The 13,347-nt window shown below is 46.9% G+C and overlaps 1 protein-coding gene across 20 annotated transcripts in view; it reads left to right on the top strand.

Annotated features, from left to right (window-relative positions):
* The window catches only part of LOC139550147 (receptor-type tyrosine-protein phosphatase F), a 498,277-nt gene that overhangs the window by 326,598 nt on the left and 158,332 nt on the right, over positions 1-13,347 (top strand). For all 20 annotated transcript variants that reach the window (XM_071360808.1, XM_071360817.1, XM_071360813.1 and 17 more), the window contains one exon: positions 108-218. In XM_071360808.1, the coding sequence (XP_071216909.1) occupies positions 108-218 (111 nt within the window). The remainder of the gene's footprint in view (positions 1-107; positions 219-13,347) is intronic.

The raw sequence follows: 13,347 nt of genomic DNA, 5'->3' as shown, positions 1-13,347 counted from the left end.
ATCCCAACTCATTACGTTACTCTTGACTATTTTGTGGTAGAGACATTGAGACAGAGCCCTTGTCTCTCCATGTCCCAGATGGTAACTGTGTTGTTAACCCCCTGCAGGAGCCCTACAGATTGAGAACAGTGAGGAGTCCGACCAGGGGAAGTATGAGTGTGTTGCCATGAACAGTGCTGGAACGCGCTACGCCGCCCCAGCCAACCTCTACGTGCGAGGTAAGGTCCTGCCGTTCATATTTCCCCTCCGTTCATCGCTACGTGTCTTCATTGGTCTTTATGTCCTCACCTAAACAGCAATGTCATGTTTTTTTCCCCTGAATAACTCACCGTAACCTCATCCCACAGGAACTCTCTCTCTCTCTCTGTCTACCAGGTGCAGCCAAAACGTTTTCCACCTCCGTCTATAAAAACAGGCCAGGGCTTTTTTATTTTCACACTGTCTGTTGAAGGTCTTTAGTTCTCTCCTCTCCTCTCATTTTACATTGACATTTTAGTCATTTAGCAGATACTCTTATCCAGAGAGACTTACAGTGAGTGCATTCATCTTAAGATAGCTAGATGGGACAACCACATGTCATAGTCAGTACATTTTACCTCAGTAAAGTAACTATCAGCAATGTCAGAGCTGGTAGGGGCGAAAAAAGTCAAGTGCGGGAATTACTTCTCTCCCTTCCTCTCCTTTCTCCTCTCCCCTCCTTTCTCCTCTCCCCTCCTTTCTCCTCTTCCCTCCTTTCTCCTCTCCCCTCCTTTCTCCTCTTCCCTCCCCTCCTTTCCTCTCTCCTTTCTCCTCTTCCCTCCCCTCCTTTCCTCTCTCCTTTCTCCTCTTCTCTCCTTTCTCCTCTCCCCTCCTTTCTCCTCTTCCCTCCCCTCCTTTCCTCTCTCCTTTCTCCTCTCCCCTCCTTTCTCCTCTTCCCTCCCCTCCTTTCCTCTCTCCTTTCTCCTCTTCCCTCCTTTCTCCTCTTCCCTCCCCTCCTTTCCTCTCTCCTTTCTCCTCTTCCCTCCCCTCCTTTCCTCTCTCCTTTCTCCTCTTCCCTCCCCTCCTTTCCTCTCTCCTTTCTCCTCTTCCCTCCCCTCCTTTCCTCTCTCCTTTCTCCTCTCCCCTCCTTTCTCCTCTTCCCTCCCCTCCTTTCCTCTCTTCTTTCTTCTCTGTATCATAGTTGAGCTGGTACAGAGCCTGGTGGTTCAGAGTGAGGCCATTTTCTGTTATTGTTGTTGTGAGTGTGTGAAGAGACTGACAATACCATGCGTGTGCTGAGGATTTAGGTCAGGGTTAAGTCCAGGACCACAAGCCACTGAGACTTTCTCAGGTACATGAAAGAAAGAAATGAAGAGAGAAATGAGCTGCTGTCTGTAATACTGGGAGAGCGAGAGGGAAGGAGAGGTAGAGGGAAGGAGAGGTAGAGGAGAGGTAGAGGGAAGGAGAGGTAGAGGGAAGGAGAGGTAGAGGGAAGGAGAGGTAGAGGGAGAGGTAGAGGGAAGGAGAGGTAGAGGGAAGGAGAGGTAGAGGGAAGGAGATGTAGAGGGAAGGAGAGGTAGAGGGAAGGAGAGGTAGAGGGAAGGAGAGGTAGAGGGAAGGAGAGGTAGAGGGAAGGAGAGGTAGAGGGAAGGAGAGGGAGAGGGAAGGAGAGGTAGAGGGAAGGAGAGGGAAGGAGAGTGAGAGGGAAGGAGAGAGGGGAGAGGGAAGGAGAGGTAGAGGGAAGGAGAAAGTAGAGGGAGGAGAGGGAGAGGGAAGGAGAGGTAGAGGGAAGGAGAGGTAGAGGGAAGGAGAGGTAGAGGGAAGGAGATGTAGAGGGAAGGAGAGGTAGAGGGAAGGAGAGGTAGAGGGAAGGAGCGGTAGAGGGAAGGAGAGGTAGAGGGAAGGAGAGGGAGAGGGAAGGAGAGGTAGAGGGAAGGAGAGGTAGAGGGAAGGAGAGGTAGAGGGAAGGAGAGGTAGAGGGAAGGAGAGGTAGAGGGAAGGAGAGGTAGAGGGAAGGAGAGGTAGAGGGAAGGAGAGGTAGAGGGAAGGAGAGCGAGAGGGAAGGAGAGCGAGAGGGAAGGAGAGGTAGAGGGAAGGAGAGGTAGAGGGAAGGAGAGGTAGAGGGAAGGAGAGCGAGAGGGAAGGAGAGCGAGAGGGAAGGAGAGCGAGAGGGAAGGAGAGGTAGAGGGAAGGAGAGGTAGAGGGAAGGAGAGGTAGAGGGAAGGAGAGACTGACTGTCTCTATTACTTCAACATGTTCAACTCATGTAATTGTAATACATTTAAACCAGACTAGATAGACATAATACATACATATAATACATATAATATATACAGATAGAGGTTTAAACCAGACATTTACATTACATTTAAGTCATTTAGCAGACGCTCTTATCCAGAGCGACTTACAAATTGGTGCATTCACCTTATGACATCCAGTGGAACAGCCACTTTACAATAGTGCATCTAAATCTTTTAAGGGGGGGGGGGGGGGTGAGAAGGATTACTTTATCCTATCCTAGGTATTCCTTAAAGAGGTGGGGTTTCAGGTGTCTCCGGAAGGTGGTGATTGACTCCGCTGTCCTGGCGTCGTGAGGGAGTTTGTTCCACCATTGGGGGGCCAGACTAGGGGGGCCCCATTGGGGGGGCCAGACATTGGGGGGCCAGACTAGGTAGATATAGTTTTAAACCAGACTAGGTAGATAGAGGTTTAACCCAGACTAGGTAGATATAGGATATAGGTTTTCTAATGATCAATTAGCCTTTTTAAAATGATAAACTTGGATTAGCTAACACAATGTGTCATTGGAACACAGGAGTGATGGTTGCTGATAATGGGCCTCTGTACGCCTATGTAGATATTCCATGAAAAATCTGCCGTTTCCAGCTACAAAATTCATTTACAACATTAACAATGTCTACACTGTATTTCTGATCAATTTGATGTTATTTTAAAGGACAAGAAATGTGCTTTTCTTTCAAAAACAAGGACATTTCTAGGTGACCCCAAACTACTGAACGGTAGTGTCTGTGTGTGGGTGTCTGTCTGTGTGTGTGTGTGTGTGTGTGGGTGTCTGTGTGTGTGTGTGTGTGTGGGTGTCTGTGTGTGTCTGTCTGTGTGTGTGTGTGTGTGTGTGTGTGTGTGTGTGTGTGTGTGTGTGTGTGTGTGTGTGTGTGTGTGTGTGTGTGTGTGTGTGTGTGTGTGTGTGTGTGTGTGTGTGTGTGTGTGTGTGTGTGTGTGTGTGTGTGTGTGTGTGTGTGTGTGTGTGTGTGTGTGGGTGTGTGTGTGTGTGTGTGTGTGTGTGTGTGTGTGTGTGTGTGTCTGTCTGTCTGTCTGTGTGTGTGTGTGTGTGTGTGTGTGTGTGTGTGTGTGTGTGTGTGTGTGTGTGTGTGTGTGTGTGTGTGTGTGTGTGTCTGTGTCTGTGTCTGTGTCTGTGTCTGTGTCTGTGTCTGTGTCTGTGTCTGTGTCTGTGTCTGTGTCTGTGTCTGTGTCTGTGTCTGTGTCTGTGTGTGTGTGTGTGTCATGGTTGGTCGACTCGAGCAGAGGTGTTTGTTTTTCCATCAAGGTAATTACAGTGCCTTCAGAAATTATTCAAAATGGATTAAATAGATTTTTTTCTCTCCCATTCTCACACAGTCCCTCATAACGACCAAGTCAAAACATGTTTTTAGAAATGTTTAGAAATGTATTGAAAATGAAATACAGAAATATCTAATTTACATAAGTATTCACACCCCTGAGTCAATACTTTATAGAATCACCTTTGGCAGCGATTACAGCTCAGAGTCTTTCTGGGTAAGTCTCTAAGAGCTTTCCACACATGGATTCTGTAACATTTGGCCATTTATTCTTTACAAAATTCTTCATGCTCTGTCAAATTGGTTGTTGATCATTACTAGACAACTTTTTTCTTGTCATAGATTTTCAAGGAGATTTCAGTCAAAACTGTAACACGGCCACTCAGGAACATTCACTGTCTTCTTGGTAACCATCTCCTCCAGTGTAGATTTGGCCTTGTGTTATAGGTTATTGTCCTGCTTAAAGGTGAATTCATCTCCCAGTGTCTGGTGGAAAGCAGACTGAACCAGGTTTTCCTCTAGGATTTTGACTGTGCTTAGCTCCATTCTGTTTATTTTTTATCCTGAAAAACTCCCCAGTCCTTAACAATTACAAGCATACCCATAACATGATGCAGCCACCATAATGCTTGAAAATATGGAGAGTGGTACTCAGTAATGTGTTAAATGCTTTGCCACATTTTTTGCAGTGTTACTTTAGTGCCTTGTTGCAAACAGGATGCATGTTTAGGAATATTTTATATTCTGTACAAGCTTCCTTCTTTTCACTCTGTCAATTAGGTTAGTATTGTGGAGTAACTACAATGTTGTTGATCCATCCTCAGTTTTCTCCTATCACAGCCATTCAACTTTAAAGTAACAATTCACCTCATGGTGAAATCCCTGAGCGGTTTCCTTCCTCTCCGGACTCCTGTATCTTTGTAGTGACTGGGTGTATTGATACACCATCCAAAATGTAATTAATAACTTTACCATGCTCAAAGGGATAGTCAATATCTGTTATTTTTTTATTTTATTTTTACCCATCTACCAATAGGTGCCATTTGCAAAGCATTAGAAAACCTCCCTGGTCTTTATGGTTGAATCTGTGTTTGAAATTCACTGCTCGACTGAGGGACCTTATAGATAATTGTATGTGTGGGGTACAGAGACGAGGTAATCACTCAAAAATCATGTTAAACACTATTATTTCACACACAGCGAGTTCATGCAACTTATTATGTGACGTTTTTAGCACATTTTGACTCTGGTACTTATTTAGGCGTTTCATAACAAAGGTGCTGAATACTTATTGACTCAAGACATTTCAGCTTTTCATTCTTAATTAATTTTACAAAATCTCTAAAAACAAAATTCCACTTTGACATTATGATTATGATGTCATGATGGGGTATTGTGATGTCATGACAAATACACCATGACAGCGCAATACACAATGGGTGGAACAGTGGCAAAGGTACCCACAGGACAAACAGAATAATATTAGTCTGAGGAGAGATTAAATAGCATTAATACAACAAAAATAATTCTAAACACACCTTTAGTTTACAAAGTTAAACAGATGTATTTTTTCTTTATAATAAGCAGGAGTAATATTCTTAGATCAGAATGACAGCAGACTGTACTTCTATCCATGTCACTAAAGACTAACAGAAACAAAAGACAAATTTAACTAGAATGGCTTATCTTTTCTCCCAAACCCACCAAGAGGTATTGGGGTATTGTGATGTCATTATGGGGTATTGTGATGTCATGATGGGCTATTGTGATGTCACGATGGGCTATTGTGTGTAGGCCAGTGACAAATATTCTCTATTTAATCCATTTTAAATTCAGGTTGTAACACAACAACATGTAGAAAAAAAGTCAAGCGGTGTGAATACTTTCTGAAGGCACTGTAGATACACCCTGGCATGGTTCCAGCATGTCCTTCAGGCTGTGTAGGAGGACGTAGACTTGTGTTCACACACACACACACACACACACACACACACACACACACACACACACACACACACACACACACACACACACACACACACACACACACACACTCCTCCTCTACTTCCCTTCGTACCAACAGACAGACGGAGAGAGAAATAGATAGGAATCAATCCAAACCTTTTACAAGTGCACCAGTCTGGAATGCAGAACAGAGACAGCCACAGTGTATTCACCCTTTCTGTGTTACTGCTGGGTTATAATGAGGATGAGGATAACAGAGATTGTTACTGCTGGGTTATAATGAGGAGGAGGAGGATAACATATATTGTTACTGCTGGGTTATAATGAGGAGGAGGAGGATAAACAGAGATTGTTACTGCTGGGTTATAATGAGGAGGAGGGGATAACAGAGATTGTTACTGCTGGGTTATAATGAGGAGGAGGAGGATAAACAGAGATTGTTACTGCTGGGTTATAATGAGGAGGAGGATAACAGATATTGTTACTGCTGGGTTATAATGAGGAGGATAATAAACAGAGATTGTTACTGCTGGGTTATAATGAGGAGGAGCATAACAGAGATTGTTACTGCTGGGTTACAATGAGGAGGAGGAGGATAACAGAGATTGTTACTGCTGGGTTATAATGAGGAAGAGGATAAACAGAGATTGTTACTGCTGGGTTATAATGAGGAGGAGGATAACAGAGATTGTTACTGTTGGGTTATAATGAGGAGGAGGATAACAGAGATTGTTACTGCTGGGTTATAATGAGGAGGAGGAGGATAAACAGATATTGCATAATCTATAGACTAGAGACTATGACTGTGTGTGTGTGTGTGTGTGTGTGTGTGTGTGTGTGTGTGTGTGTGTGTGTGTGTGTGTGTGTGTGTGTGTGTGTGTGTGTGTGTGTGTGTGTGTGTGTGTGTTGTTTTGTCCCCCAGGACATGTAAAGGTCTGGTATAATTTGCACTGTGGAAACAGTCACTAGTAGTATACACTCTAACAGCCTTACATAATCCACTCTGCTTCCATGACGTTGATATACAGCCACCCTGTTTCAATGTGAGTTGTCTTATCTACCATCTGAAAGAAAAGTTTGATGTTATTCCTACCCTCCACACACACACACACACACACACACACACACACACACACACACACACACACACACACACACACTCTTTATCCCTCCATATCAATTCCTCTTTATCCCTCCTCATCAATACCTCTTTATCCCTCTTTATCAATCCCTCTTTATCCCTCCATATCAATTCCTCTTTATCCCTCCTTATCAATTCCTCTTTATCAATCCCTCTTTATCCCACCTCATCAATACCTCTTTATCCCTCCATATCAATTCCTCTTTATCCCTCCTTATCAATTCCTCTTTATCAATTCCTCTTTATCCCTCCATATCAATTCCTCTTTATCCCTCCTCATCAATGCCTCTTTATCCCTCATCAATTCCTCTTTATCCCTCATCAATTCCTCTTTATCCCTCCTTATCGATTCCTCTTTATCAATCCCTCCTTATCGATTCCTCTTTATCAATCCCTCCTTATCAATTCCTCTTTATCCCTCCTTATCAATACCTCTTTATCCAACCCCTCTTTATCCAACCCCTCTTTATCCAACCCTTCTTTAATCCAACCCCTCTTTATCCAACCCCTCTTTAATCCAACCCCTCTTTAATCCAACCCCTCTTTAATCCAATCCCTTCTTTCAGGTAGGCATTAACAACACAGCACCCTTGTCAGGACATTTCAGCGCTAGTGGAGAATGAGGTCCTGGTATTTCTGTGTAGAATGGATGGCTGGGGAGATCAGGCTCCTCCTCCCTTCTGTCTTTATAGCAATTTATTGTATTCCTCTTCTTCATCCATCCATTATGTGTCTGAAGAATGACTCCATCACGGTGGAGGGTCCCACTGTGTGTGTGTGTGTGTGAGTGTGTGTGTGTGTGTGTGTGTGTGTGTGTGTGTGTGTGTGTGTGTGTGTGTGTGTGTGTGTGTGTGTGTGTGTGTGTGTGTGTGTGTGTGTGTGTGTGTGTGTGTGTGTGTGAACGCAACTCGTTTGTCAAGTGTTTATCTGGTAACAGAGGGCTGTCTCCACTCCTTCATACCAACATGGGACCTGTCAACCTGTCACACAGGATAGAGTGGCCTAATACCGCACCCCTCTACTTTCAGCACCGGTGCCCTCTCCTTTTCACAATGTCTTTTTATGCTGTTGTCTTTCTGTCTCTGTCTCTGTCTCTGTCTCTCTCTCTCTCTCTCTCTCTCTCTCTCGCTCTCGCTCTCTCTCTCTCTCTCTCTCTCTCTCTCTCTCTCTCTCTCTCTCTCTCTCTCTCTCTCTCTCTCTCTCTCTCTCTCTCTCTCTCTCTCTCTCTCTCTCTCTCTCTCTCTCTCTCTCTCTCTCTCTCTCTCTCTCTCTCTGTCTCTCTCTCTCTCTCTCTCTCTCTCTCTCTCTCTCTCTCTCTCTCTCTCTCTCTCTCTTCCTCTCTCTCTCTTCCTCTCTCTCTCTCTCTCTCTCTCTCTCTCTCTCTCTCTCTCTCCTCTCTCTCTCTCTCTCTCTCTCTCTCTCTCTTCCTCTCTCTCTCTTCCTCTCTCTCTCTTCCTCTCTCTCTCTTCTCTCTCTCTCTTCCTCTCTCTCCTCTCTCTCTCTTCCTCTCTCTTCCTCTCTCTCTCTCTCTCGCTCTCTCTCTCTCTCCATCTCTGCAGGTATGTGTACTGTTCTGCACAGTTACAGGCACTAAGAAGTTAGTTTAAAAGCACTCAGGTTTTTGTGACCACCCCTTGCTAGGAAATGTGGTGTTGCACCTCCTCCTCACATTGCTGCAGTTTACCAGACAATACCGCGGTTCAACCTGCCTTGTTAGTCAGACAATACCGCGGTTCAACCTAACTTGTTAGTCAGACAATACCGCGGTTCAACCTGACTTGTTAGTCAGACAATACCGCGGTTCAACCTGACTTGTTAGTCAGACAGTACCGTGATTCAACCTGACTTGTTAGTCAGACAGTACCGCGGTTCAACCTGACTTGTTAGTCAGACAATACCGTGGTTCAACCTGACTTGTTAGTCAGACAATACCGCGGTTCAACCTGCCTTGCTAGTCAGACAATACCGCGGTTCAACCTGCCTTGCTAGTCAGACAATACCGTGGTTCAACCTGACTTGTTAGTCAGACAATACCGTGGTTCAACCTGACTTGTTAGTCAGACAATACCGCGGTTCAACCTGACTTGTTAGTCAGACAATACCGCGGTTCAACCTGCCTTGTTAGTCAGACAATACCGTGGTTCAACCTGCCTTGTTAGTCAGACAATACCGCGGTTCAACCTAACTTGTTAGTCAGACAATACCGCGGTTCAACCTGCCTTGTTAGTCAGACAATACCGCGGTTCAACCTGCCTTGCTAGTCAGACAATACCGCGGTTCAACCTGCCTTGCTAGTCAGACAATACCGCGGTTCAACCTGCCTTGCTAGTCAGACAATACCGCGGTTCAACCTGACTTGTTAGTCAGACAATACCGCGGTTCAACCTGACTTGTTAGTCAGACAATACCGCGGTTCAACCTGCCTTGTTAGTCAGACAATACCGCGGTTCAACCTGACTTGTTAGTCAGACAATACCGCGGTTCAACCTGACTTGTCTGTTTGTTTCTGTCCAGTCACTTCCATTGCATTGTACTGTTTGTGGATGAGCTCATACGACACCTGTCTGTTTAACTACTGTATGTCGTCATCCTGTCCCTGCTGTATTTCTCTCCTGTGTCTTTTCTCCATTCCACTGCATTCCTCCTTCATCACGACGTATCATTCCGCTAACTCACAGATCAGCGGGGAGGTAGGTTCCATTTCACTTCTAACTCCTCTACCCCCTGACCCCTGACCCCAACTCTCAAAGGCACCCTCAGATCAATGTCACCCCCCCCCCCCCCCCCCCCCCCGAAAACACGGAAACACACCCCGACCTCAAATCCCTATCCAGCTTCTGCTATGATGTTCTGCTTCTCCCTGCAGCCCTCACTATTCTAAACCTATTATCAGGTTGCTTGTATACATCTCTAGCCTGAGTTGTGCCCGTTGTCCCGTCAACCTGTCCTTGTCTAACCCTGTCTTCCTCTCCCGCCTGTCCCTTGACTTGCCCCCACCTGGTCTTGTTTAGCCTGTCCCTTGACTTGCCCCCACCTAGTCTTGTTCAGCCTGTCCCTTGACTTGTCCCCACCTGGTCTTGTTTAGCCTGTCCCTTGACTTGTCCCCACCTGGTCTTGTTCAGCCTGTCCCTTGACTTGCCCCCACCTAGTCTTGTTTAGCCTGTCCCTTGACTTGTCCCCACCTGGACTTGTTTAGCCTGTCCCTTGACTTGCCCCCACCTGGTCTTGTTTAGCCTGTCCCTTGACTTGTCCCCACTTGGTCTTGTTTAGCCTGTCCCTTGACTTGTCCCCACCTAGTCTTGTTCAGCCTGTCCCTTGACTTGTCCCCACTTGGTCTTGTTTAGCCTGTCCCTTGACGTGTCCCCACCTAGTCTTGTTCAGCCTGTCCCTTGACTTGTCCCCACTTGGTCTTGTTTAGCCTGTCCCTTGACGTGTCCCCACCTAGTCTTGTTCAGCCTGTCCCTTGACTTGTCCCCACCTAGTCTTGTTCAGCCTGTGTAATTCATTGCTACTGTTCAGTATGTAGCACATGGTTTACTGTGTGTACTTTACCACAAATCCTCCCATTGCTCTCCTCTCTCTCTCTCTCTCTCTCTCTCTCTCTCTCTCTCTCTCTCTCTCTCTCTCTCTCTCTCTCTCTCTCTCTCTCTCTCTCTCTCTCTCTCTCTCTCTCTCTGTCTCTCTCTCTCTCTCTCTCTCTCTCTCTCTCTCTCTCTCTCTCTCTCTCTCTCTCTCTCTCTCTCTCTCTGTCTCTCTGTCTCTCTCTCTCTCTCTCTCTCTGTCTCTGTCTCTGTCTCTCTCTCTCTCTCTCTCTCTCTCTGTCTCTCTCTCTCTCTCTCTCTCTCTCTCTCTCTCTCTCTCTCTCTCTCTCTCTCTCTCTCTCTCTCTCTCTCTGTCTCTGTCTCTGTCTCTCTCTCTCTCTCTCTGTCTCTCTCTCTCTCTCTCTCTCTCTCTCTCTCTCTCTCTCTCTCTCTCTCTCTCTCTCTCTCTCTCTCTCTCTCTCTCTCTCTCTCTCTCTCTCTCTCTCTCTCTCTCTCTCTCTCTCTCTCTCTCTCTCTCTCTCTCTCTCTCTCTCTCTCTCTCTCTCTGTCTCTCTCTCTCTATCTCTCTCTCTCTCTCTCTCTCTCTCTCTCTCTCTCTCTCTCTCTCTCTCTCTCTCTCTCTCTCCACACCCAGTCAATGTCATATTCACTACTAGATAGCTGCTGCAGGTATTCATGTTCTACCTTTAACCTCCACTCTCTATCCTCCTGAAACGGTTTGGCTATTCAGGTGGCGTTAGGCACCACCGGTTCTGTTCGGTATTGAGACAGTCAGCCCGGTAACACGGCTACCTGCCGCCGAGGTACATGGGTATCAGGAAGGACAAAGCGGATCACAAGGGGATCATGTGTGTTTCAGACACACTGTACTACGGGGCCCAGCCAGACATCACTGCCCCCTTCCTCCCATTCTATCCATCCTTCTTTCTCCTCTCTCCATCGCTCTCTGTCTCATTCTCATCCTGTCTTTACCTGACTGGAGGACCTGATAGATCGTCTTATAGAGATGAGAATAGATGGAATGTGTATCAAATGGTATTTCATAGGGCTCTGGTCAAAAGTAGTGCACTATGTAGGGAATAGGGTGCCATTTGAGGCCCTAAATCTACAGTCTCAATCAGCCCTAGAGGACAAACAAGGCCCTATATCTACAGTCTCAATCAGCCCTAGAGGACAAACAAGGCCCTATATCTACAGTCTCAATCAGCCCTAGAGGACAAACAAGGCCCTATATCTACAGTCTCAATCAGCCCTAGAGGACAAACAAGGCCCTATATCTACAGTCTCAATCAGCCCTAGAGGACAAACAAGGCCCTATATCTACAGTCTCAATCAGCCCTAGAGGACAAACAAGGCCCTATATCTAGAGTCTCAATCAGCCCTAGAGGACAAACAAGGCCCTATATCTACAGTCTCAATCAGCCCTAGAGGACAAACAAGGCTGGACAAACAATATCTACAGTCTCAATCAGCCCTATTGGACAAACAAGACCCTATAGTCTACAGTCTCAATCATGTCTCAATGTCAGACAGTCATTCAGATTCAAGGCCCTGGGGTTTTATGTGTTAACCAGGGGAAACGACTGCCCCGTCTCGTTGAAGCTCTGAAGTTCAAGGTTGACCGGGGTACTGTAGGCTGTTGTATTCAGAAAGCAGGATCCCCGTTATAGTCAATGGGAAAATGGCAATCCTCATGGTCAATATTCGTGTAAATAAAAAAGAGTTTTCGAAGACAATCATGGAACCAATCATTGCTTCTTTTATACCAGATGTAAGTGATGATTATTTTAAAATCGAACACAGAAGAAGGACTATAATTGAGTTGCTAATGGCGGCCCACAGTGTCCCGGTCGGCCTTCATCTTGAGATACTGAATGAGATGGGGGGGCAGTTGTATTCCCCTGGTCGCATTCCCCCTGGTCGTATTCCCCTGGTCGTATTCCCCTGGTCGTATTCCCCTGGTCGCATTCCCCCTGGTCGTATTCCCCCTGGTCGTATTCCCCCTGGTCGTATTCCCCTGGTCGCATTCCCCCTGGTCGTATTCCCCTGGTCGCATTTCCCCTGGTCGTATTCCCCCTGGTTGTATTCCCCCTGGTCTTATTCCCCTGGTCGTATTCCCCCTGGTTGTATTCCCCCTGGTTGTATTCCCCCTGGTCGCATTCCCCCTGGTCGTATTCCCCCTGGTTGTATTCCCCTGGTCGTATTCCCCTGGTCGCATTCCCCTGGTCGCATTCCCCCTGGTCTTATTCCCCTGGTCGTATTCCCCCTGGTCGTATTCCCCTGGTCGCATTCCCCCTGGTCGCATTCCCCTGGTCGTATTCCCCTGGTCGTATTCCCCTGGTCGTATTCCCCCTGGTCGTATTCCCCTGGTCGTATTCCCCCTGGTCGTATTCCCCTGGTCGCATTCCCCCTGGTCGCATTCCCCTGGTCGTATTCCCCTGGTCGTATTCCCCCTGGTCGCATTCCCCTGGTCGTATTCCCCTGGTCGTATTCCCCTGGTCGTATTCCCCTGGTCGTATTCCCCCTGGTCGTATTCCCCCTGGTCTTATTCCCCTGGTCGTATTCCCCTGGTTGTATTCCCCCTGGTCTTATTCCCCCTGGTTGTATTCCCCCTGGTCGTATTCCCCTGGTTGTATTCCCCCTGGTCTTATTCCCCCTGGTTGTTTTCCCCCTGGTCGTATTCCCCTGGTCGCATTCCCCTGGTCGTATTACCCTGGTCTTATTCCCCCTGGTTGTATTCCCCCTGGTCGTATTCCCCCTGGTCTTATTCCCCTGGTCGTATTCCCCCTGGTCTTATTCCCCCTGGTTGTATTCCCCCTGGTCGCATTCCCCCTGGTTGTATTCCCCCTGGTCGTATTCCCCTGGTCGTATTCCCCCTGGTCGCATTCCCCCTGGTCGCATTCCCCTGGTCGTATTACCCTGGTTGTATTCCCCTGGTCGCATTCCCCCTGGTCGTATTCCCCTGGTCGCATTCCCCTGGTCGCATTCCCCCTGGTCGTATTCCCCTGGTCGCATTACCCTGGTCGTATTACCCTGGTCGCAGCCTACACGTCCACAAATGCACCATTGAGACTTTACATAAGAATGAATAATGTGACGTCATCGATGGATTTGTCTATTTCTATATACAGTTTCTGGTTCTTAAACGGATCCTGTTATAGAG

The sequence above is a fragment of the Salvelinus alpinus genome, chromosome 23 (assembly GCF_045679555.1).
Source record: "Salvelinus alpinus chromosome 23, SLU_Salpinus.1, whole genome shotgun sequence".
In the NCBI taxonomy this organism is placed as follows: domain Eukaryota; kingdom Metazoa; phylum Chordata; class Actinopteri; order Salmoniformes; family Salmonidae; genus Salvelinus; species Salvelinus alpinus.
The sequence above is the reverse complement of the archived record's forward strand: the minus strand, read 5'-3'. Positions and strand labels throughout refer to the sequence as shown.